At 46.7% G+C, this 27,336-nt stretch overlaps 1 protein-coding gene across 3 annotated transcripts in view; it reads left to right on the top strand.

The window, feature by feature from the left end:
- The window catches only part of TERF1 (telomeric repeat binding factor 1), a 372,906-nt gene that overhangs the window by 255,157 nt on the left and 90,413 nt on the right, over positions 1 to 27,336 (top strand). The window contains exon 10 of one of the 3 annotated variants that reach the window (XM_078687145.1): positions 21,033 to 21,094. The exons of 1 other annotated variant lie outside the window; for it this stretch is intronic. In XM_078687145.1, coding sequence (XP_078543271.1) covers positions 21,033 to 21,094 — 62 coding nt within the window. Of the gene's footprint in view, positions 1 to 21,032; positions 21,123 to 27,336 lie in introns of all 3 variants that reach the window. One more of the 3 variants, XM_078687147.1, reaches the window with a different exon arrangement.

Below are 27,336 nucleotides of genomic sequence, written 5' to 3'. Positions count from 1 at the left end.
GAACTACTGACCCATACTGGTCTGAAAGTCCTGGGGTTCGGAAAATATGTGAGGTATTGTCTAGAGTCTCATGGTGCTAAGCTGAGCTGCTGCTGGACTCTGGGATAAAAGCGTGAGTCCAAATTGTGTCATATGCTGTGAAGTCATGTGCTCTGGCGGCTGAGCCACATCTGTCCAAGTAGTGTCTGCATGTATTTATACCTACTCGGAGGAACTTTTGTTTCGAACATTGTAACTTGTGTATGGTCCTTAAGGGGTGTTATACAGGGAGTCTGAAGGTAAATTCTTGCGTATCAAATCAATTCGGTATTTGTAAAGTGCAAACTACTCACTCCTACGGGTCTGATGGCCCTGGGGGCCTAAGCTGAGCTGCTGACCTACTCTGGGTAAAGCTGCTGAACTACTGACCATTACCGGTCTGAAAGTGCTGGGTACAGAAATTAAGTGAGGTATTGCCTAGAGTGTCATGCTGCTAAATTGAGCTGCTGCTGGACTCAACAATGAAACTGTGAGCCCAAACTGTGTGTACTATTCTGTGAAGTCATGTGCTCTGGGCGCTGTGCCACACCTGTCCAACTTGTATATGGTGCTTAGGTGGTGGTGTACAGGGAATGCGAAGGTAAATCAATACAGTATTTGTAAAGCGCAAACTACCACCCCTAGGGGTGGGTAAAGCTGGTGATCAAAGCAAGAGCTCTGTGTTGCAAAGTCAGATGGTCTGGCCGCTGCACCACAGCTGTGTGGAGAATACATTTTGGAGAGGGTCCGGGAGTTGCCGTTACCCGTCCCTAAAATAGCAGGCCTAAGTTGTCAGTTATAGGGTGGCTCTAAAAAGAGCCCTTGTGTTCATTAGTTGGAGCTACATACAAATGCAGATGCACAGCTTCAAGTTAGTCAGGAAAACTCGATTTCCCTGATCTGTGAAGTGTACTCCATCACTTCTGTGGATATCAGCCATATCAAAACGTATGCTGTTGTTGTAGATGGACCCCATTTTGTGGTCTCTGAGGTATGCAAACACAGCTTTGACTTTCTTCCTAGATTTTTCAATCTGAGGACAAAATTGGTTTGACCATTTTCACTTCTGTCTTTGACATATATTGGAATATACAAAGACCGTTTGAGGCAAAAGTAACATCAATTGTCCAAAGGTGTCCTTCATAAGCATTTCCAAACCTACCCCAGTCAATGTGCCTTGGTCGTTTCCACCACAGTGCACAATCATGAGGTCAGGGTGTTGGAGATGCAAACAGGTGTTAACCAAAGGCAACAATTGGTGCCACTTCAATCCTCTCTGTGCAAACCATTTAAGGTCCACATTTTGTAAACCTAGGTCTAAGTCAATACGTCTCTGTTCTGCATACCTCTTGCACCAGAAAATATAGCTATGTCCTACGATCCACACTAGCATTTTGAAGGTATGGCTGGAAGGTATGGAAAGAGGTCTGTAGCTCATGCAGTTCCTTCGTAGAATAAGAGCTCTGTTTAAAGCGGGGGTACTTTTTTTTGCCATACAAAATGATACCTGATTGGGAGATGAAAAGCATTGTTTTTTAAAAGTAGGGTGCACTTTCGTTTTGTGGAAAAGCATCTTTGTGATTGGTTAAGAAAAAGCGGATTCAACGTGGAGTACATATCATAGGATAAAATTTGCTCAACTCAACCACGACTGCTACTTGCATTTGGAAGGCACTGTTCGAACTTAAAACAATTGTGAACTTTTAACCTGCACCTGCCGTTAAATGTTCGAGAAAATGTTGCAAAAAAATATCGTTAGGTTTAAAAAAAATTATGAACTTTTAACCTGCACATGTTGTAGAATGTTCTAGAAAGTGTATTGATAGAATACGTTGCACTGCTGACTTCTATGTGTCGTTGAATATGAAAAAAACTGTTTAAATGGAAAATTAAAAAGAGACTAATAGAGAGAAGTTTTGAAACGTAAAAGAATCAAGGAAGTATTCTAATTTGTTCTTTGCATGTATTTGTGTGGAGGAACACAATTATAGAAACAGCACCAGGATGAGTAAGAAGCAGGGAGTGGGGGGACGGGGGGAGATGGGCACAATGGCACACATGCACAATCAAGTACAGCACAAGTATGGACAAACAATGGACAAAATGAAGCACAGCAACAAGGAGCACAAGTCACACAACCTGCCAACATCACACCACTGAACGAGCATAGAAGGGAAAACCATGCTGCATTCATACAGGATGTGTACAAAGGCCGGCCGTTGGTGTTGTGGAATGTCTGCGACTGTAGTCATCATGGATGAGATGCCCAGCACGTGGCACGTGGGCGGGTTCACTGTGTTACGTTGCCAAACATCTGCTCCTCCATCTCACGAGCCCCCACACGTTTGTACGGTGCGTTGTTGTATCCCGTGCACTTGTACGGCACAGCATTGTAATGCCTATTCTGGCTTGTCCTGCGGCATTCCAACTACACCATGAGAGTGCCATTTGGTGGTGGTGCATGCCACTTTACCTCATCGTCTGCTGTGGCACTTGAGGCAGGCCACACCAGAACACAGAGACACACTTACTGCACTTCCTACACACAGACATGCGCGAGACACCCTGTTTCCCTTGCCGGATAGGCACACCCCTATGCCGGACCAGCACACGCCTCTTTTGCATGCAGGAGGATGCATGCATAGCTAAATGTCCAGGGTCACTGCCAACGCTGAGGTGACAGCACACTGTGATGTTGCAGGGCCCATGCCTATCATGCTAACACAATGAGCATACGGACGCACTTGCTCAGATGCGGGTTTGGGGGTCGTTGGCGGTCCTGGGGTTGTTGCGATGAGTCTTGCGGCCCTCATGGGTATCCCTGTATCATACTCCTTGACTCTATGGCACCTGTGGGTGTTCTGGTGTGGCTTTTGGCTGTGTTTCCTTTCATGCTGCAGGTAGTCGTCCTGCTTAACACCAGCAGAAACCAGGTGTCAAATTCATGGTGCTAACATGTCTTATCGTCGGAATTTCTTTCGCATTGCAGTTGTTGTGAAAGTTGTGATATGATTTTTTCGTGTGCAGAGCAATATACGAACTGGGCAGTGTATCCCGTCAAGATCCAGCACCTGACGCACTATTCCCAATCAATCTAAATACATTGAGAATTCTTCATTGATTTTGTGTGTACACTGTAAGTGCAGCCACTACCTCAGTGCAATTCAATACAGGATTTTAGTATTTAGAATAAATCGCAAAGGTGCACCTTGCGTCCTTTTGCACGGGAACGGCTACTCTGCATTTCATTATCAGAACTTTAATGCAACTAAAGTTGAGATAAATCTAACACAGTATTCAGAAGTTGTTGCAAACTCGATAAGTGCCCCAAAATGTAACACTATGGGGGATACCACCAAATAACAGTAATAAGAACAAGAAAGAGTCACACAGCAGTTAAGAAAACAACCCAAAAGGTACATTTTTTTTGTCAAACTTTATTTTTTTATAAACCTATATAAACCATAAACTATTTTCTAATTTAATTTTTGTATTAACATATATAAAAAGTAAACTAATAAACACAATTTAACAAAAATAATTGAAAACAACAATGGGGAAGACTCCTGTGGGGACCAAGGATGTCAACGACAGAGCCTGGAAAATAAAGCACAATATAAGGAAGTATGTAATGCACATATCAAAGGACTAGGAGAGAGAAACAGAGCGAGGAAAAAAAGGGAACAAAAGAAAGGGAGTGAGAAAGGGAGAAGGGATAGAGAGATCGAAGGAAAGAAATGGAGAGTGAGAGAAAGAGGGAAGTGAGAGAGAGATAGAGACTGTCGCCTCTACGCATCCATGAGCAAATAATTACCTGGTGCCAGCGGAGTGTGCAGCAGTGGGCAGACTGCACGTGCCCGTCAAATCCCTGCCGATCTCAGAGGTGTTGCTGAGTCCTGAATGGCGGAGACCACATCAGATTCTGGGCGGATGTGACAGATGTCGCTGAGTCCTGAATGGTGCAAACAATATCAGCTTCTCCGCGGCCCGACAAATCTCACACAATGTTGCTGAGTCCTGAGTCATCAATGGCGGAAACCACCTCCGGGTTTGGTGCCGCTAAGCGTGTGGAACTCAAGTCCGTGCTACATGGTGATAGGCCCATGATGGCCTCATGAGTTTCGAGTGGCACTAACCCTATGCATATGAAGTCCGCGCCAAGGGGATGGTAGGCCCCTGACGGCTTTACAGCTGAGGGTGCGACTAACCTTCTGCGCAACTTTTCATGGACTCTTTATGGTTGAGACACGTGGAGCGTCTGCCAGCTAGTCAGCAACGGCAATAAAGGATGTGACGCTGTCTATCTATTATATTTGCGGTGTCATATGGCCTGTGACGCATGTGCCGGAAGGGTGTGGTGTGCGTGCAAACCTGCCCTCAGGGAGTGGCCGTGAGATGTTGAGAACTAGACCTCTGACGTGCACATCAACAGCGAGTACGCCTGCGACGGGTAGCTATGTGGGGCCAACGTCGGAACGTAATCAGTTGCCTGGCGTGGTGTACGACGGAACAGGGTAGGGATAGCCAAAATGATGCGGACGGCTCGTAGTACTGCGTCTGTGAGTTGAGCGGACGGGCAGGAGCTGTCCCTCTGCGAGCCTGGGTGCGAACTGTTCATAGCTCACGCTACATGAGTATTGAAGAATCATTTTCTAATTCAGTCTGTCAGCTGGCATCTGTGAAAACATATCGGGAGGTCTTTCTGTGAGAGATACCCCTTTGACGCTCCCTCTCCCCACATTAGCAGGTAACACCTTCTTGGGCCCAGAAGTGTCCCTGTGCGGTTGGACAAAGAAGAATCTTAGTCATGTATAGATTTATATATAAAACAAATATTTGAAAGAAAAGAACAAGAAATAAGACTGAAGGGAGTCTGGTGCTGTGGTTGCTGCCACGAAGTTGGGGTCACTGCCATTCAGGACTCATGACACAGTTACACATGTGGGATCGGATTGTGTTAAATAGGATTAGTGGCACCAGAAGCATTGAGACTGTATGAGCCTGTGATGGTGCTTGGTGTGGACGGCTTCACTGGGAGCAATGTGTGTTGCCTACTGGACTGCGTCATGTGGAATCAGGACTCTATCTGAATTGTCAGGTGTGCTGACCATAGTGTAGGCTGGAGGTAGTGATGAGGAAGGTCCCACAGCCATGTGCATAAGTTAGTGGACCCACCGGCCTGCATAGTGCAGGTTCAGTGGCACCACTTGTCGCCAGCCTTCAATATGAAAATACTCCTCACTAATTGAAGGGAGTCTGGTGCTGTGGTCGCTGCCACAAAGTTGGGGTCACTGCCATTCAGGACTCGGGACACAGGTACACATGTGGGATCGGCTTGTATTAAATAGTTTTTTTTCTTTTTTTTATTCCTCATACATGCCACCAGAAGATATATACTCTAGATGGGATCGCTCTGTGCCTTCCACACAGACAAACTCGATTACCGCCCCCGATGTCTATGTGCAGCATGCAGGGTTCACCCAGAGGTAGGCTGTCTCCTTGTCCAACTCCCATTCCCTTTGATGGACCGTCATGGGTACCAGGGAGGACCGGACCACAAACCTCTGGCATAATCATTGGACCAATGTTAGTTCTTCAACCAGGCCACCAGTGCGGACCAGACCCTGTCGGCACTCGCTTCATCACAAGCCATGTCTGACTGACGGACCATCATGATATTTTTTAAACAATCCGCAAATCTGGGAGGAGCCTCTTATTTCCATTCTCTACATATTTCTCTCCTGGCAATAACTATCACATAAAATAAAAATTGTGAAGCGAAGTTGTTCATATTGTATCCAGGTGGCAGACCGGAAAAAAACAGTCTAGGACAGCATATGATCGAGATTGATAAGACCTCCTCTAAAAAACTACAAACGGTCGCCCAGTATCTGGAAATCTCTGGGCAGTATATAAACATGTGTTGATCATCCGCTGCCGGATGTTTACATCTGGGACAATAGTAATCATCCAGTGTTACCTTGGATAATTTAGCCGGTGTCCAATAAACCCTGTAAGCTGTGAACAGGTGGTTTCTCCTCAGATTTGCTGGTTGTATTAATCTCTGGGACATAGAGAATGAATCCGTCCATATTCGCTGAACCTCCTCAGGGCTACTGGATAAAACATTACCCCAGAGGTTCGCCAGTTCAGAGTCCAAGGTATCCTTTACCCCCGCAAGCGTCCCGTACCAAAAGGAGACCTCCCGTTTCCAAGCTCCGTCCCTACAGATAGAATCTAGAATCACAGTGTCCACTCCAGTCCCCACTGATTGTCTTGACCACCATGCAGAGAGCTGGTAAAATTTAAATCTGGTTAAGGAACTATTGGTTAAATTAGTTAGGGACTCCCAATTCATAAGACGAGAATTAACACAAAGATCCCCCCATCTCTTGAAACCCGCCACTTTAAGCGGCTGTGACAGTTGATCTAAAAGACATTCGGGGGTGCTGTGGGAATCCCAAATTGGGGCCTGTATGTTATAGTAGGGTATCCCCAAGGTTCTCCGGATATAACTCCAATTCTTAAGTGCGGCCTGCAGGATCTTAAGGCGGACTTTTTTGTAATTCTGTGGTCCCCGAATTTGAAGAGAGAGAATTCCAGACCCTGTGGCTGATCATGCAACATCGCCTGAAAGAGGCGGCCCTGTGAAGAAGAATCTAATTTATTGGCCAATATTCTAAAATTCATAAAGTGAAAGGCATGGCAGTATAAAAATAAATCGGGTAGGGCCAGACCACCTATCTTCAACCCTCTCCTCAATTTCTTCCAGGCAATCCTGGGTGATTTTGCGGCCCATATAAAAGATCCGATCTTCCCTTGAAGGCTAGCGATATCTTTAGGAGTAAATGGTAGCGGGATAGTGTTAAAAAGAAAGGTTATTTTGGGGAGGATAGTCATTTTCACGAGATTGACTCTCCCATATAAATTCAGTGGCAAGCTTCCCCAACTTAATAATAATTTGCACACTTCCTTCACTACTATCTGCCAACTGACTTTAGGGATATCAGTCAATTTTTGAGTTAGATGGATTCCCAAATACCTAATCTTTTGTCTAGCCCCCTGAATAACAGATAAGTTATTCCAACCCATTATATCTGTTTTCTCCTTATTAATTTTGTAACCAGATACCCTTCCAAATTCCTCGGCCAGTTCGAATAGCCGAGGGATTGCCTCAGCATGATTTGAAGTATATAAAAGGTCATCCGCATACAGGGCAGTTTTAAGCTCTAGATCTGCAATTTTGAAAGGTGAAATAATACTATCAGCTCTAAGTGTACAAATAAAAGGCTCAATATAAACTTCAAACAATAAGGAGGACAGGGGACATCCCTGCCTAGTACCTCTGGAGATATTAAACCACTCTGATAAGCCTCCATTAACCAGAACTTTTGCTTGAGGGTTCCGATATAAGGATTTAACTCCTTCAATGAAGGTCGATGGGAACCTGAACCTCGTCATGGCAGCCCAGAAATACGCCCAGTTAACCTGATCGAACGCTTTGGCCGTGTCGATTGCTATGATGGCGAGTGGCAACCCCCCTCTTTGCAAAATCTATTGCCCCTATTACCTGGAACGTTAGCTCATTAAGCTGCCTCCTCGGTATAAACCCTCTTTGATCTGGGTGTATGATTGTTTTTATAATTCTGGCGAGTCTAGTAGCCAGTCTCCCAGAAAAGATCTTCAGATATGAATTTAACAGAGCAATTGGTCTATAAGACTCAATTTTTTGTGGGTCTTTATTTTGCTTAGCTATCAAAGTTATGGTAGCTTCCTACCAGGAAAGAGGGATACTGTTACCTTGTATAAAAATACTATTAAAAAGTGTCCTAAGCACCAGAACAACTGACTCTGAGATATCAGAGTATATCTCAACCGGCAAGCCATCTGGGCCGGCGGCTTTACCTCAGCTCATTTTCCTAAGTTGTTCTCTTATTTCCCCCTCATAATTTCGCTGGCTAAATAAATCTTATTTGGTTCAGACAACTGGGGTAAATCTCTGATTCACCCACGCACTGAACTCCTCTAATCCAAGGCTACTCCCTTCTTGATATAAACCCTGCATAAACCCCCTGGCCTCCTCCCTGATGACACATCCTCTGATATCGGTAGGCCGGACTCCCTTTGGATTAACAACTTAATATTATTCCTAACCCTCGCCGTCCTAGATTTCCATGCCAGGAGGGCCCCACATTTTTCGCCATACTCCAAGTTCTTTAATCTACTGACCTCCCACCTTTCCTTGATGATCTTATCACTCGTGGCTTTAAATGCTGCTTGTAAATCTAGCAGCTCTTTCTCCAGCTTTGGGATACTCTCCCTAGCTGTCAGAGGAGCCGATTGTAATTCTAGATCTTTTTCTTTTATTGCTTTAAGATGATCTATTTCTTTTTTCTTAATAGTTTTCCTCCTATGAATCATCAGTGAACTCAATAACACCCGGAGGTAAGCCTTAAAGGACTCCCAGACTATTTGTTCAGTAGAGGAACCTATATTAAAATAAAAAAAATCAGTTATTTTCTCTTTTACCTCTACCTTCACTTTCATCCAGAAAGAGTGTTCTGTCCAGTGTCCATCTGATCTCCGTGGGCCTGGACCCCAAATTAAATACTAGTTCGACCACTGAATGATCAGAAATCCCCACCGGAATATGGCAAACCGATACTATGTCTGCAAGCAATCCCTGATCAGCCAAGAAATAATCTATTCTGGAATATTGCTTGTACTTTTTGCTATAAAAAGAATATTCTCTTATGGCGCCATATTTAGCTCTCCACAGGTCTAGCAGGTTAAAATCTTTCATAATATTCCTAAGTGTCGAGATAGTTTTAGTTGGAGCACAGTATTTCACTCTGGAGGTCTGGTCCAACAGATTATCAAAAACCAAATTAAAATCTCCCCCGAGTATTACGGAGGCCGAGGTCTGTAATAAACTGGCACCACGTTTCAAGAGGACCAGAATTGTCCTCATTCGGACCATAATAGACAGCGCAAGGTCAAAGTGAGCTGCATATAGAGAGGGTTGCCACGAGCCATCTGCCAGACTGATCTGTATCTCATTTCTGAACCTTAATCCCCTTATTTGCCCTAACCACTATTGCTACCCCTCTAGTGGAGCCTTTCTGCCTTGAGCATAATACATCCTGAACCCATCCCACTCTACCAAATACTTGTTCACAGGCTTTGGCCTCTAAATGGGTTTAAATAGAGTTAGTGGTAATAGAAGCATTGAGTCGGTATGAGCCTGTGATGGTGCCTGGTGTGGACGGCCTCACTGGGAGTAATGTGTGTCGCCTACTGGAGTGTGTCATGTGGAATTGGGAGTGTATCTGAATTTTGAGCCCGTTGATCGTAGTGCAAGTTGGAGGTAGCGATGAGGAAGGGCCCACAGCCATGTGCATACGTTGGTGGCCCCACCGGCTTGCGTAGTGCAGGGTTAGTTGGCACCACGTGTCGACGGCCTTCCATATGTAAATACTCCTCACTAACGGAAGGGAGTCAAGTACTGTGGTCACTGTCATGAAGATGGAGTCACTACCATTCAGAACTCAGGACACAGTTATACATGTGGGATCGGCTTGTGTTAAAGAGGGTTAGTGGGACTATGTGTCGCCGGCTTGCATATCGAAATATGCCTCACAAATCGAAGGGAGTATGGTGCTGTGATCGGTGCCACGGACTTTGGGTCACTGCCATTCAGGACTCAGGACACAGTTACACATGTGGGATCGGCTTGTGTTAGAGGGTTAGTGGGACTATATGTCGCCGGCTTGCATATCGTAATATGCCTCACAAATCGAAGGGAGTATGGTGCTGGGGTCGCTGCCACGACTTTGGGTCACTGCCATTCAGGACTCAGGACACAGTTACACATGGTGGATCGGCTTGAGTTGAACAGAGTTAGTGGCACTATATGTCGCCGCCGTTGCATATGGAAATATGCCTCACTCATCGAAGGGAGTCTGCTGCTGTGGTTGTCTCATAGATTTGGGGTCACTGCCATTCAGGACTCGGGACACAATTACACATGTGGTATCGGGTTATGTTGAAGACGGTTAGAAGCACCATATGTCGCCAGTCTTCCACAGTGTAGGCCGGAGGCAGCGGTGAGCAAGGCCCACTGCCACGTGCATACGTTGGTGGCCCCACCGGCCTGCGTAGTGCAGGGTTAGTTGGCACCACGTGTCGACAGCCTTCCATATGCAAATACTCCTCACTAACGGAATGGAGTCAAGTACTGTGGTCACTGTCATGAAGATGGAGTCACTACCATTCAGAACTCAGGACACAGTTATACATGTGGGATCGGCTTGTGTTAAAGAGGGTTAGTGGGACTATGTGTCGCCGGCTTGCATATCGAAATATGCCTCACAAATCGAAGGGAGTATGGTGCTGTGATCGGTGCCACGGACTTGGGGTCACTGCCATTCAGGACTCAGGACACAGTTACACATGTGGGATCGGCTTGTGTTAGAGGGTTAGTGGGACTATATGTCGCCGGCTTGCATATCGTAATATGCCTCACAAATCGAAGGGAGTATGGTGCTGGGGTCGCTGCCACGACTTTGGGTCACTGCCATTCAGGACTCAGGACACAGTTACACATGGTGGATCGGCTTGAGTTGAACAGAGTTAGTGGCACTATATGTCGCCGCCGTTGCATATGGAAATATGCCTCACTCATCGAAGGGAGTCTACTGCTGTGGTTGTCTCATAGATTTGGGGTCACTGACATTCAGGACTCGGGACACAATTACACATGTGGTATCGGGTTATGTTGAAGACGGTTAGAAGCACCATATGTCGCCAGTCTTCCACAGTGTAGGCCGGAGGCAGCGGTGAGCAAGGCCCACTGCCATGTGCATACGTTGGTGGCCCCACCGGCCTGCGTAGTGCAGGTTCAGTGGCGCCACGTGTCGCCAGCCTTCCAAATACTCCTCACTGATCGAAGGGAGTTTGGTGCTGTGGTCTCTGCCACGAAGTTGAGGTTGCTGCCGTTCAGGACTCAGGAACCAGTTACACCTGTGGGATCGGCTTGTGTTGAACAGGGTTAGTTGGCACCACGTGTCGCCGGTCTTCCGCAGTGTAGGCCGGAGGCAGCGGTCAGCAAAGGCCCACAGGCATGTGACGTTGACTTGAGCTGCACAGATTGGGAGTATTTGCTCTTCTTAACCCATTATAGTCTTACACAATTTGCGTCGCTACTAATCTTTAATTGTGAACCGTGGTAACCCCAGTGTAGGCCGGGGGTAGCGTTCTAGATGGGCGCACAGCCACAGGGTGTTGAGTTGAGCTGCACAGTTAGTGGCGCCTGGACAACTCAGCGTGTGTGCACCCTGCGATGATACGTGGTCCCGGCGCGCCGCACTGGGAGTAATGTCTTTTGTCTCATGAATTCTGCCTTAATAAAGCCACGTGGCGAGGACTTGTGGCGCAGTAAGTTAGTAGCACCTGAAGCACACAGCGTGCGTGCAGCCTGCAATGATATGTGATCTGTGCAGGCCACACTGGGAGCAATGTGTCTTACGTACTGGAGTGCGTCATCTGCAATCGCCACTGCATCTGAATTGTGAGCCTTGCTGTCCGCAGTGTAGATCAAAGGCAGTAGTCGGTACAGACATAAGTCTGCGGAGCTGTGCCGCTGGGTTCGCACAGGCGTGTCGAGGAGGCCAGCGGTCATGGCGGCAGCCAGGTGGCAGGGTGAGGGCTGCCGCTCTGCAGACTCGGTCTTCCCACAAGTGAACCACGCCCAGGGACTGGCGTATTTATTCATACTCCTATGCTGGAGTGGCGTACGTTGGACCAGCCCACTCTGCTTCCGTTTCCAGGGGGGGACAAAACAGCTACATGACCGAGATCTTCCCTATTTCTTGAGGGAACATGGTTGCGTCCACTGTGCACTACACTACAAGTATCAATACTATATCTCCACATAGAGAGGTTTGTGCTTTGCATAGTGAGGTCTGTGCGTCTGTGCAGCATATCACTGGTACACTTGGCATTGCGTGCATTATTATTGATGGGCGACTTGCGTCCTCCACACATACTTGGTTGCCACATCTCCCGACATTCAGCTATGGTGCGGCTGAGGGGCCTTGGCATTTTGGGAAGGTCTGTTGTCCTGTTTTGCGCTGCCTCGGTAGTAGTAGTGGAGGTGGTCCGGGGGTGGGGTGGGGGTGTTCTGGTGGTGGTGGCGGCGATGTGTGTTGTGGCTTTGTTGGGTGTTGGAGGTGCATGATCAGTAGCTCTATCACGTGTTGGTCTTTAGATGTGGCTATGAGTTGGGTCCAGTTCACGCAGTAGTCGACCTCCTTACACCAGTTAAAGGTTGATGTTAATTTGTTACTGGTAACTCGGCCTATCGCCTGTTTTTGGATCGCATTGCAGATTTGGCTGGTCGTTGAAAATATGGGGAAGTGGTGTTTTAGTTTTTAGTTTCCACAGGAATGCTTACTTTGCATATCATTAGCGTTAGTTGTGGGTCTCGTATGTGACGTGTTTTTTTTTCGGGCGGAAGGTATAGATGGAAAACTGGTGAGATTTGCAGTGTTCACCAGGTTGAGAATGGGATGATAATTTAAAAACACAAAAAAAATGGTTTAATGAACATTATAATTAGAAATTAGCATTTAAAAAACCTTTGAAATTTACTGAAAAAACCATAGGTTTCAGGGACCTTATAGTTAGTTTGACATTTCACTCCTATAAAACCAGACCAATTCAGCCATTATAGTTAGTTGAGGTAACTATAACTCGCACCCCTGAAATGCACTGCTGATGACATCACATATTACATCATTCATGACATGGTCAGTGACATCACTGATGACATCTCAAATGACATCACTGATGACATCATCCACGTGAAAATCTGATGCACCGCATCAGAACCCTAATATAACACTTGATACACCCACTCTAAAATACAGACTATAATTTTCGAAACCATGAACACACCAATACCAGTTAGTACATATCCACTCATTAATTCCTAGGTCTACACACACATTCCTTCATTCACCCATACAGTCACTCATACATACAGTCAGCCATCAATACAGCATTATCATATCCAGTCACGTATCTATGCAGACACTCACACACCACCTCGCATTCATAGTTATTCACACACCTAGTCAGTAATGGAAATAATGAATCACACTTCTATTTTCTCACCTGTACAGTTATACACATACCACTTCACTTATTTATGGTTTAAATATCTTTATTGATTTGTAAAAGAGAAACATGCATTCATCTCCATGTGTAGTGCAACCCTCTAGATCAATAAAGTGCAAGCGCCTCACTTATTTAAACATATACTAACACATACTTACACTCTAATACATTAACTAATACAAGCACACACTGATCCATACAGGCACTCTCACAATCACTCACTTTCACATATAGTCATTTATACAGTCCAACACTCATATATACTGCCTTTCACATATGCAGTTACTCACTTATGTACCACTGAGGCATCCATTCACTCACCAAGACACTCATACACATAGTCACCCAGCCATACAGCCCTTCGCAGATACAGACTTGAACACATATACCCAGTGAATTATCCACTCGCACATCTATGCACAGTGTCATACCCCCCACCCACCCACCCACACAGACACTCAGGCACCCATACAGATACTCAGACAAGCAATCAATGGCTCATATAGATCCTCATTTAGCTGCTAACCAAACCATGCAACCGCTTACACACCAACTGACAACCTAAACTGTGTGAATGTCTGTATCAGTCGCTAACACATGCATTAAGCAAGACCCAATTAATCACTGTTATACTGTCAGTCACACACTTACTTAATCATCCATCCTGACTCTTATACACCCATTCATTCTTCAATACACCTTGGCATATATATATAAACATATTAACATTTTATGGAAACACACATTCACTGTATGATGTCATCAGTGATGTCATTTGAGATGTCATCAGTGATGTCACTGACCATGTCATGAATGATGTAATATGTGACAGAAAAGGGGGTAATGGACGGAGCGTTTGAACAAATCAAACACTCACCCCCAGTCAACTGATCTGGGTTTAATCCATCACCATTCTTTAGTTCACTCAGCCACCCCAGTTCAGACATGGCTATATGCAAATCAGTCTGACCCTGTGCCTTATGGGAACAGTCCAGCCCGAACTGCCAAGCCATGTCTTCCCTGGACCGGAAACAAGCATCCTGGGACCGGTTTCGGATTCATAATCCTCATCAGCCAGGCTATCTTGAATCCAGTGGCCAGGTGAACAAGGGACTCACGTCTGAGTATACCCTGCCACACTTAGGGCGAACAAAGCGATACAAAAGGGGATGATGGACGGAGCGTTTGAACAAATCAAACACTCACCCCCAGTCAACTGATCTGGGTTTAATCCATCACCATTCTTTAGTTCACTCAGCCACCCCAGTTCAGACATGGCTATATGCAAATCAGTCTGACCCTGTGCCTTATGGGAACAGTCCAGCCCGAACTGCCAAGCCATGTCTTCCCTGGACCGGAAACAAGCATCCTGGGACCGGTTTCGGATTCATAATCCTCATCAGCCAGGCTATTCTTAATCCAGTGGCCAAGTGAACAAGGGACTCGCGTCTGAGTATACCCTGCCACACTTAGGGCGAACAAAGCGATACGAAAGGGGATGATGAACGGAGCGTTTGAACAAATCAAACACTCACCCCCAGTCAACTGATCTGGGTTTAATCCATCACCATTCTTTAGTTCACTCAGCCACCCCAGTTCAGACATGGCTATATGTATGTATGTATGTATGTATGTATGTATGTATGTATATATGCAAATCAGTCTGACCCTGTGCCTTATGGGAACAGTCCAGCCCGAACTGCCAAGCCACGTCTTCCCTGGACCGGAAACGAGCATCCTGGGACCGGTTTCGGATTCATAATCCTCATCAGCCAGGCTATCTTGAATCCAGTGGCCAAGTAATATGTAATATGTGACGTCATCAGCAGTGCATTGCGGGGGCGCGAGTTAGTTAGCTCAACTAACTATAACGGGGACATTTCTATCGTTTTGTATAAGTGAAATGTCAAATAACTATAACGTCCCTGAAACCTATGGTTTTTTCAGTGAATATATATATATCTAAAAGGGTATATTGTATCAGATGGGTGGTGTATACACATATAGGTTTATACAGCGCTGATTCTCCATTTCTTTTGTTTATCCTGAGGCAGTGAAGAGAAAATATCTGGCCACCACTTACCTTCCTGCTTGGTCTTCATGAGGTCTATGTTTTTTTCTCTTCCCAACCTCTCTTCCCACCTTGAGTAGCTTTGATATTGTTGGGCTGTCCTGGTGGTGGGTTAAAGTTGGGAACTTGCTTCATAGCCATCCTATCGCTTCTGCTGACACATATCCACAAGCATTTTCTGGCTTTTGGGCCAAACCTGCAACTGGTCCAGGCATGCCCTGGATTCAACGGGCCATTGCCAACCCCACAGTAAATTGCTACCTTCAAGTGAGCTATTTAGCAGCTCTTTCAGATGCTTTTGACCACCTCTGGCTCATATACAGGCCCCATTGAGTCCCAAGGATCTCTTGTTTGACTTCGGCCAGTGAGTACTTCCTCTGTTTCAACTGACCCTGTGGCAGCCATTCCTTGGCCTGGACCAATTCTGATTTAGACTCTGCTCCCGGCTACACACCAGTCATTTTCGCCATCATGCTGTGCAAGTCACCTACCCAACTCAGATGCCACATTCTGACCCTGAGTCTTTGTCTTCCTGCTCCATACCTATGTTGTGCTGCGCAATTACAAAATTGCAGCTCATCAGTTTGCAGCCAGACTCTAATCCTCTGCCTCCTCCTCAGCACCAGGACTATTAAAGGCTAGAGGCCTTATTCAGATCCAAGTCCGGCGCAGTTCTGGATATGCAAAATGTTCCCCACGACACTGATTATGATAAGGAGGCAGACAACCTATTTCCCGCTCTTTTATACCGAAGACAGGCTATTGCTAGATTTACATAATGCAAGTGGGTTAGTTACATCTCTAAAGACTTGAGTGGACTCCTCACCTAGGCCAGTGATGGAAGAAAGAGCCTCTTTCACAGTGGTTGTGTGTAGTGCAGCATAAGTGCTAGATTTACATTTGCCTACTGTGGAAAGTAGACCAAATTTAATAATGTTATCAAAAATCCTTCAATAAATTATTTTCCAACCTACCCCCTGGACTCTTTTGTCCCGTAAAACAGTACCACCAACAGTACTGAAAATGTATGGGTTATTTCAGTGGCCTAGTGTACAGATAGCAACAACCCTCCTAACCTACACAGCTGCAGCAGACTCATTCATTTTGGGGCAGAAATTGTGACAGTACTGAGGCATTAACATCAGCAGGGATCTCTCTACTCTAACCCCCCTTCCCCTGCTGCAGCCACTGCAACTCACAGGCCCAGAATGAACCAGAGGGAGACAGGATATGACATGTCCTCTCCAACAGGAGATCTATCCCATCAGACAGATGGGTCCTGCATATCATTATCAGTGGTTATACCATGCCTTTCATTTCCTCCTTTGCCACATTCCTCCCTCTCCTGCCACACATAATAGCAACTCTCAAAAGCCCCAGGTCTTGGGAGAGCTAGCTCCTTCTTGCTTCTAGAGCTTTGGGTACACTCTGGGTCTTGAAATCCTTCCTGATATCCAGCAAAGTAAGGCTGCTGGAGATCATCACAGACAACACGACTGCCAAGTGGTTTTACAACCATCAGGACGGAGCAAGGTCCTGGATCCTAAGCCAAGAAGCATTAGATCCCTTGAGGTGGTTAGACGAGCAGAGCATCTTTCTGGTGGCCAACCATCTAATAGATCTCTGAATGCCAGAACAGACGAGCTGAGCATATGTCAGCTGGGGGATCACCAGTGTCATCTCTATCGTGAGGTAGCAAGGGACATCTTGGTTCAGTGGGGCATGCCATGGTTAGATCTGTTAGCCACCATCGAGAGTGTGCACAGTCAAAAACGCTGCACTCTGAAGTGTCCTCCAAGAAAGTCAATGGAGACTCATTTCTACTGTGATTGGACATGGCTCTCCTGTGCATGTTTCAGCCACTACTCCTTGTACTGAACAAAATCAGGATCAAACTGGACTGAGTCCCCTTGATTCCCCCCAGACTTGGCTAGGCCAGCATGGTGTTCAGTGCTTCTGCGCATTAACATTTGCCTTTCATTCAGATACCGCTTTAGAAATGGCTCCTGTCTCAGCAACAGGGGAGGGCCCTGCACCCATTCTCTGCAAGCTATACCTTAATCCACAGAGCTTGATCAGTGGTACTTCAATGTGCTTGATATGCAGAAGCAGATGTCATGCTTGCAGCCCGACATCCTTTAACAAAGTCAGTCTGTGCTGAGGGCTGGGAGAACTGTGTTGCCTGGTGTGCCGCTCCTCATACTGACCCTTTGCAAGCTAACCCTTCAGATGTGTTATTATTTGTTCTATCATTGGCCCAGCAAGGGTTTACACTGGCCAGAGGTAAGGGTTATCTTTCAAATCTTTTTCTGTAACTATTGATCCTTCTCTATTTACATCACCAGTTATGATGAGCTTTTTGAAATTCCCATTCATATGTTTACTTTGAAGCAGTTCGTCATGACACAATGGGATTCAAACTTAGTGTTGACATTTCTTATGCACACACCTTTTGAGCTGATGCACAGCTGCTCCCTGTGACTGATCATTACGGCGGTGTTCCTGATTTTCATCACCTGTGCGTGCAGTATAACTGAACTGCAGGTGCTTTCAGTGTAACTTTTCCCAAAGTTGTGACTACTTGTCACATCAGCTAATCGATCAATCTGACAGTGTTTGCTACATTGACTGCACAAAAGACCATTGTGTAGATGATAAGCTACTTGAGGCTCTCGGGAGCAAAGGAGGTGCAGAAAAGGACTCTGGCTGGATAGTTCCATACATCAAGATCTGCTACGTGCTGCTCAAGAAACAACACCCTGAAGACCCATTCCACCAAGGCTGCTACAATCCATTGGCGACGAGGATGCCGGCTGTAGTTATGTGCTAGGCTGTGTCGTGCATCAGAGACACATTCACAAAACACTTCTGGCTTGACAGTCTGGTCTGACTGGATGGCCATTTTGCTCCTTCAGTCTTCTGAGACTTTGTATTCTTAGTCCTCTCATCGGACCCTCCATCTTTGGGAGTATTACTGTGACATCCATTATAAAGACGAGGAATCTACAGTTGAAAGTGTCCATCAGAAGAACAAGTTTCTATGTTTGCCAAACATTAAAAGTGTAAAGGTAATAAAAGTGAGGCATACCAACTCCCCTGTCCACACTACGGTGACCTTTGCGGCACATTTCTGGGACTGCCCATGCATAGTGGTTTATTGGCAGCTGATTCATAAAGACATAGTTGCGAAGAGGGCCTTCAGGTGACTAGGCCCCAAGGCTGTGTTTCTCGGGGTTATGGATCAATGGGATGGTAACAATAATACCAAGACTTTGGCGGGCATCGGTTTTATGCTAGCCAAATGCAATTTTGCTAGGCATTGGAGGAGTAGTAACACCCTCTCCTCCCACAATGGCATATGGCAATGGGGGTAGGGATACTTGTGAGTTGGCAGAGAAAGCAGTTCATGGAGCGTGGGGGTGTCAGCAGAAATATTATAAAACATGAAACACATGGACCCGATTAAATGTTTGCCTTTCAGGGTGAGAATAGTGCCGAGTCTTTTCGACTCTATATTGGTATTATTGAAACTGATGATTTTTCTCCTTATTCTGTTTGACTCAGAAGTAATGCCTGAATGATTTGCTGGTGTTGCTGTTTTTGCTTTGAAAACAGAATACAAATGTATTATTTAAAAAAAGGAGACGTTCCATTGCCTAAAGGTGCTGTGCTTAGGTTTGAGGAAAAAAAACAGGATAAAAAAACCAATCTCTAAAATAAAGGAAATACAAAATGAATGTATAAATTAAACCTTCGATTGGCCTATTAGCCCTGGCACTGAAGTGGACTACTTAAGCAGATGTGCACATGTACAAGGGCAAAATGGTACCACTCATATTGACATTGAAGAGAGCGGGTTTTTGAAGTAGGCTGATCCATTACTCTTGGCTTTATGGTGTGGCGGGTGGAAGCTAAACATAAAAGACACAACAGACCAATGGTTGAAGAGGGAGTGGACAGGTGCTACAAGTAATTACATAAAAAGTATAGTTTAAATAAAATGAGAAGTTCATGGCTTGGGCCAGACCTAAATATGTCCAATGTTCAAGCCTTTTTCCAGACCCCCAATCCCAAGGGAATGTGTTGTGGATAAACACGCCTGAGATATTTGCATGAGCTATTACATGTCTTCAGTTGACTAACATTGAAAGAGTTTTTGGGGGGATTTTTACTGTCACCTCTTCGATGTAATATAGTGTTGTTGCTTTTGGAGACCATCAAATTGGACTTTGGAGTCAATGAGGCTGAGTGGATCACTTTCTTATTACTATACTCCACATGTCCTCCATTTAGTGCCTGTACACCCTCTCACAGCGATAAGTACCTTAAGTGACATTCTCAAAATGTGTTCCTGTTGGATAATGATAGTGGCTACGTGGGCATACATACATAGGCTCTATGCTGTATGAAACCTGTTTGTCGGGGGCTAAGTTGGCAAGAGCTGCTTTCCTCTCCTCCCTCTTTACTCTGTGGCCTAGAATCTACCCACAGGCTAGGAATGAGAGAGATGGGCTATATGAGTTGGCTAAAGTTATTTTTATAGCGATTGCGCCTTCCACCAACAACTCCGACATTGAACAAAGTAATATATGACTGGGTAACTAGTGAGGTTGTGCAGGGTGAAGGGGGTCTTCTCACCTTTGACACGTACCGGAGCCAGTACTGGGCATACAACGTTCTACTTAGCAATTATAGCAGCATTTTCTTTTCCTGCTCCATTTGTTGATAATGAGAGAGTGAGTACCTGTGGCCATCACCAACACTCAGCAAGAAGGGTTGAGTTGGCCCTGCAGGAATACACACTTCTAAACTTTGTATTCAAAACTCATCCCTTGGGATTCATTAAACCACTGAGAGAGCCTTTCTGTAATAAAAGAATTAAGATTAATCGGCATTTAGAAGACTTCAAAAATGTGGAAAAGAAACATTAGGGGCCATTGTTTGCCATGTGCCCACCTTTTAAAAGGTGTGCCTGGCGCAAACAAGGAAAATGCGCCGTATTAGGATGAATGCTCTGCCCCCAGGGCAGCCACGAACTTCCGCTGTCCTGGGGCAACACATTCATGTGAAAAACGGAGAAGCTGCCTGAAGCCGCTCAATGTTTTCACAGTGCAGGTAGCAAACCTGCCTGTACTTTTAAGGGGGATTAGAGATCCCCTTGCAGGGGGATGCTGTGAGTGACTGCACTCGCCTGCAAGGAGATGTCTGGGTGGTCCATGGTACCCCTTTCCCCCCTTCAGAGGGCTACCATCAGGGGGCACACTGACAGTGCGCCACCTCTTAGATGGTGCACTGTCAGTTTGCCTCCTGGCAGCTTCTTTGCCTCTGCACCCCCATCTGTAATACAGCGTGGGCGCAGAGGGATTACCTCATTTGCATTGGGCCTCTTGCAAAACAGGGAACACCCTCTGATGATACCACTGGCATAATGTGCACCGGCACTATCTGTATTACAGAAGGGGACGCACAAGCATCTACGGCCCCTTCTGTAATACCAAAGTGCCCCAGGGGCACTAAAGTGGGCACAAATTCCTGTTGCGCCCTGGGGCACTTCTGTGATTTGGCCCCTGTACCACTCTTAATTAAAACAATATATGCAAATCTTTCATATTCTGAACAGCTGTCATGTCACTTTTGTCTATCCAATGCAGTATGTAAGGGGATACTTTCTGAATTATACAGCGGTAGTTTATCCCAAAGCAAATGTATACATATCACAGTTTATACCATCCTTATCATGTTTCACAATTTTGTTTTACTTTAGGTAGAAAAAGCTGGCGCGAGTTAAAGAAAGAGTACTCTCCTTGTGAAAACAGAAGGAGACGGGTATGTTATTTTTCAAGAAATGTACAGTGTAGGTAAAATAATATACCAATATACCTATTTTGCATTGAATTTCTTTGCTTACTATTGTAATGTCCAAACTCTCCACGTTTTAATATAACTGAAATAACCAATTAAAACATGGGTATTACACATCGCAGGCTTTAAATGGCCATATCTCTTTCAGAGTGTACCACTGTCATCTGAAAGTGCCTGTTGGACTTCAACAGCTTAAAAATCTGTGCATCTTTGCATTTTCAATTCCTTTTGTCCCTTAAAAGGTCTCAAAACCGAGACTGATGCTGCATGTAGAATGAACAGGCTTTGTGCATAACTTTTCTTTCAAGGCCACATACTTGCCTTTTCTAAGCGATAAAAAGCTTAAGTGTTGAAACAATATTTCAATCCATGTTTACGAGGTTAATTTACTATGTAGTTGCTTCACTTACCCTTAAGCAAGCGACATATGTTTTATTGTTTACATATAGACATACGTTATTATGTTTGCATTTAAAAGACTGTACCTTCCGTAAGTTCCCTGAATGCCTAAATGTACCTATACATAACCGGAATTGTTGGCAATAGTTCTATCTACCATATGCAAAATATGAGGGGCTCTCTAAATAAGATGTTCTTTGATTACTTAAGCAATTTTCTTCAATTAAGATGTTACGTCATCCGTCCCTCGGAGAGCCCAAAGTGCTAAGTTCAATGATATAAGTTGAATGTACATAAAGTTGCTTTATCTCTTAATGTTAACATAACGTTATCAAAATGTTTTCACACAAATTCATATCAGAATGATACCACACAATATGTCACCTACCATTTTGTTACATATGTCCCTGTGCGAACGTCGACAGCACTGCTGTCGCAGCTCTTCAGTTCGAGTTTCGGGGAGGGAGGGAGGGGAGGGAGTGAAGGGGGTGTAAGGGGGGGCTGACTCAGTTGGGGGGGTGGGGGGATGTAGGGTTGTAAAGACAGATGTTTCAGGAGTATCTCTACTATGTACTACTCTGTTCGAGGCATGTGGGCTGCTGAATTCCTATCTTGTGCATAGATCGCCGCCTAGTGTTGGGTCCGGATGATTGCACATTGTTGTCTTGGAAGAGTCTTCGAAGTATCACGAGATAGGTGGCTCCTCCCCTGGACTACAGTGCGCATGGGCATCGACTCCATCCCCAGATTGTTTTTTACCGCCATTGGTATTTGATCACTCAAGTTCGGAATCAATAGAAAACTTTCTTTTGGCCAGAAGGCCTTTCCTATATCGTCGGTATTGTCTTGCGATCGGTGCCCAGTTCTGTTCCAGCTCAGTTCCCGAATCGGACATCCAGAGGAGTCGCGTGGCTCTTCGGCGCGGAAGGCCGATCGACGCCAGAGGCCTTCTTCGACGAAACATCATGGAACGGAGCCCGTTCAAAAGGTGCCCTGTGTGCAACTCGAAGTATCCTCACATCGACGTCCACCCGGTGTGCAACAAGTGCCTGTCGCCGGATCACGATGAAGCCAACTGTATGGCTTGTTCTCGTTTCCGCTCCAAGAAGACGATTCGACTTCGGCGCGCAGCACACCAGGAGGCCCAGCAGACGGCACCTGACCCGGTGAACATTTTCGATACAGAGGGAGAAGAGGCAGACGAGCAGGAAGTTCAAGAGCCGATGTTCACTCCGCCGGCGGAGGTCGACTAAAGCTATGACGCTGATGTTGAAATGCTTGATACTGAAGAAGTCGTCGACTAGGTAGGAGACGACGATGAGGCCTATGGGGCCATGGAAGATAGCTCAAACGAGGAACTATGCCCAAACGTTCAAACTGTTCATAAGGCTCAGGTCGAGGGATCGCCACATGGCCTTACCCATGATCTTACACCAAGTTCTACAGCCTCGCCTCCAGGCCCGGCTTCGAACACTTCTAAGGAGCCACAAAAGGCGAAATCGAAACCGAAAGAGAAAGCATCGGTGTCTACGCAACCGAAAGCACTAGAGGCGCCATCGAAATCGAAAGTGCGTGTTGCTTTGGTCGGCTCGAAGTCCTCTGGCCTATCGGCGCCGACAAAGCCTAAAGTGTTATCGACCCGGTGGGGTCGCTGAAGGGTGTCGAGCCGAAGACTGGGACACCAAAAACACTGGTCAAGGTCGTCGACCCGAAGAAATCGGCGACAAGGACCGTCGACACAGACAAAGGACTCGAAACTCCAAAAGTTGTCGATCCTGCGCGTCGGCTGGACAAGGCCAAAAGCAGTACAGCCCTCGACTCCGCGCCCGGCGGTGGATCGAAGGATCCAGTCGAGTCGACGCACAAGTCCGCCTCCTTCTCTAAGCAGGTGTCGGACTCGTTGAAACGCATTAAGTAGAAGGCTTCCGCTGTCGGTCCAAAAGATACTTCCACGCCGAAGCCTGCCACCAAACCTCAAAAGTCGCCGGCGCCCATTCAGTTGTCACTGTCACCGAAGGTGGTGCCGAAGGCCTTCGCCACGAAGACGGCCGTCGAGGGGTCTATAAAGGTGTCCACGGCGCCGAAGCATACACCTGCGGTTGTGAGCGCAAAGCATCGACATCCTTCGCTTGAAGAGCAGTCGGAACACTTCATCGACGCCGACACGGGGAAACTTTCTATTTACAAACGAAAGATCGCCCCGGCACAGCCTATGGAGTCGTACACAATTCCATTGAAGAAGGATTCCACGACTTCACCCGTTCTTGTCGAACTGATAGCTCCACGTGGCCAGGACACTGCTCCTATCTCGCCCACTTACTCGGATGTGGAGGCTGGGGAAGGTGACTATGATGAGTACAACTACCCTGCCGACACTGATCCTGAAGATCAACATGACACGTGGGCAGATGCTGCTGACCCATGAGATCCACAATCTGCCCCAGACGCTCAGGTGTATACCGCAAAAACATCGCCTACTGAGGACTCAGCGACGTTTAATGCGCTTATTGCGAGGGCAGCCAAAAATCACGATGTCCAGCTCCATGCTGACCCTGTTGAAGTGGACTTTTTGTTTGATACCTTTTCCACCTCAGAGAGGACTGTACAAACTCTGCCAATGCTAAAGGGTGTCTTAAAACATGCCGGAGACATTTTTAAAGTGCCCACAAGAGCCAGGGTTATAAACCCCAGGATTGAGAAGAAGTACAAGCCGGCGCCTGGGGACCCTACCTACATCAGGGGCCAGTTGCCGTTGGACTCTCTGGTTGTTTCCAATGCCCGGAAGAGGGCAAACTCACAAACTACTGGTGATGCTCCTCCCCCTGACAAGGAATCTAAAGTGCTAGAAGCATCAGGGAAAAGGGTGGCGGCTCAAGCGGCCAATATCTGGCGCATTTCTAACACTCAGGCACTCTTAGCCAGATAGGACAGGGCCCATTACGATACACTTGAGACCCTGTTACAACACTTGCCAGATGAATATAAGGAGGCAGCACAGATGCTCATACAGGAAGGAAAGCTCATCTCAAATGCTTCTATTAAGTGTGCACTGGACGCGGCAGACACCGCGGCCAGGGCCATTAATACCAGTGTGATGTTACGGCGACAAGCCTGGCTGAGAATCTCCGGGTTCTAGCCGGAGATACAAACCACCATCCTAAATCAGCCTGTAAACCCTGATCACTTATTTGGACCTGAGGTGGACACCACCCTCGAGAAAATCAAAAAGGACACGGAAACTGCGAAGTCTATGGGGGCTCTCCAGTCGCAGCAGTTCAGGGGTGGTTCTTTTCGTCGCTCAGGCAATAGAGGTGTTTCCAGAGGCCAGCTGTCCCAGCAAACACAGTACAATAAAGGTGGCGCGCAAACCACGTACACCAAACAAAGTAGAGGTGGCTATCGCGGAAACAGCGCCAAAGGCAAAGGTCGTGGAAACAACAACTCCCGATCCTCAGCCGCCAACAAACAGTGACGCCTTGTCACTGCCCCCCAACCATACCACACCAGTCGGGGGGGAGACTCCAACAGTTCCTGCCGGTCTGGAAATCCATCACCACAGACAGGTGGGTCATAAAGCTTATCCAGTACGGTTATTGCCTGGAGTTAACATCCACTCCACCCAACATACCCCCAAAACATCGTCCTATGTCCGCGAAACATTTGCGCTTATTGCAGCAGGAGGTACTCGTCATGCTGCAAAAAGGGGCGATAGAGCTCGTGCCGGTGGAAGAAAGAGCTCGTGCCGGTGGAAGAAAGAGGCACAGGTGTGTACTCCCTGTACTTCTTAATCCCAAAAAAGGACGGGTCCCTCAGACCCATACTAGACCTCAGACCCCTAAACCAATTCATTCTGTCGGAACACTTTCACATGCTAACACTGCAGCAGGTTCTACCGTTGCTCAATCAGGGAGATTTCCTCGTAACATTAGATCTAAAGGATGCATATTTTCACATTCCGCTACATCCGTCACACAGAAAATACCTCAGATTCACCATTCAAAATCAGCATTACCAATTCAAAGTCCTCCCTTTCGGAGTGACGACAGCGCCCAGGGTGTTCACAAAATGCCTGGCGACGGTGGCTGCACACCTACGGAGACAAAACGTTCACGTCTACCCTTATCTGGACGACTGGCTTGTCCAAGCAAAGTCGGCCCAGCAGTGCGCCACCAGCATGTCCCAAACCATTCACCTTCTACACGATCTGGGATTCTCACTGAATTACCCAAAATCACACCTTCAGCCCGCCCACGTACGGCAGTATCTGGGCACGACCATAGACACTCTGGCAGCCAAAGCACAGCCAAATTCAGTGAGGATCAACAGCATTCAATTGCTGATACAAAAATTCAGACCGCAACACTCGCTTCCGGCACGGGTGTTCATGCAGTTGATAGGCATGATGGCCTCCTGCATCTTCATAGTCCCGCATGCGAGACTACATATGCGTCCGCTTCAGGAGTGCTTAGCACATCAGTGGACTCAGGCTCACGGACAGTTGAAAGACCTAGTGTTGGTAACCGGTCGTCCATACAACTCTCTGCATTGGTGGAATCCACACAACCTTTGCAAGGGACGACCGTTCCAGGAGCCTGTGCCACAGATCATCCTAACCACGGACGCATCTCTCCAGGGTTGGGGAGCTCATGTACTCCACTACACAGTGCAGGGACTATGGACAACGCAGCAAAAGAAGATGCACATCAACCTCCTAGAGCTGATGGCTATCTTCCTGGCAATAAAAGCATTCAAAGTACATCTGTGCAACAAGGTCGTGTTGATCCGGACGGACAACATGACGGCCATGTACTACATTCAGAAGCAGGGAGGTACACACTCTCCACAGTTGTCTCATCTGGCTCAGAGCATGTGGAAGTGGGCCATTTAGAGGAACATCTTCCTCATGGCGGAACACCTCCCAGGCAAAGACAATCAGATGGCGGACCTGCTCAGCAGGTACAGCCACCAAGTGCACGAGTGGGAGATACATCCGTCGGTACTCCACCCGTACTTCCAGCAGTGGGGTCATCCAGAGATAGACCTGTTTGCCACAAAGGAAAACGCCAAATGCCAAAGCTTTGCCGCCCATTCCCGCACCCACAGTCGCAGGGCAATGCGATATGGATGAACTGGTCAAGCAAATTTGCGTACGCTTTTCCCCCAGCACCTCTAATACCGCTGGTGGCACGCAAGCTTTAGCAACACTTGATGACGCTCATCCTAGTTGCTCCAACGTGGGCACGCCAACCATGGTACACCACGTTTCTAGAACTTTCCGTGGTACCGCATCAACGGCTGCGCCTCACTCCCAGGCTTTTGACGCACAACCATGGCGACATTCAGCACCCAGATCCGCAACAGCTGAACCTGGCGATCTGGCTCCTGAGGTCTTAGAATTTGGCTACCTCGACTTGCCTCCCGCCTGCATGGATATCATACGGGAAGCAAGAAAGCCCACTACCAGAGCATGCTATGCGGCAAAATGGAAGCGGTTTGTCATTTATTGTGCAGACCACAACATCAACCCGCTAGACGCGTCTATGCACAACATCATTTGTTATCTGTTACATCTTTACAAATGCAATCTGGCCTATGCTTCCATTCGGATTCATTTGTCCGCCATAGCTGCTTATCTACAAAACAGGCGGAATATCTCACTTTTCAGAGTACCTGCCTTTAAAGCCTTTCTGGAAGGACTCAAACGAGTCATTCCTCCACGGACCCCACCAGCTCCTGAATGGAACCTTAATGTGGTCCTCACCCGACTGATGGGTCCACCTTTTGAGCCTCTACATTCATGCGAGATT

This window comes from Lissotriton helveticus, chromosome 4_1, assembly GCF_964261635.1.
Source record: "Lissotriton helveticus chromosome 4_1, aLisHel1.1, whole genome shotgun sequence".
NCBI lineage: Eukaryota > Metazoa > Chordata > Amphibia > Caudata > Salamandridae > Lissotriton > Lissotriton helveticus.
Note: the sequence above shows the minus strand (reverse complement) of the source record. Positions and strands in the feature narration are given on the sequence as shown.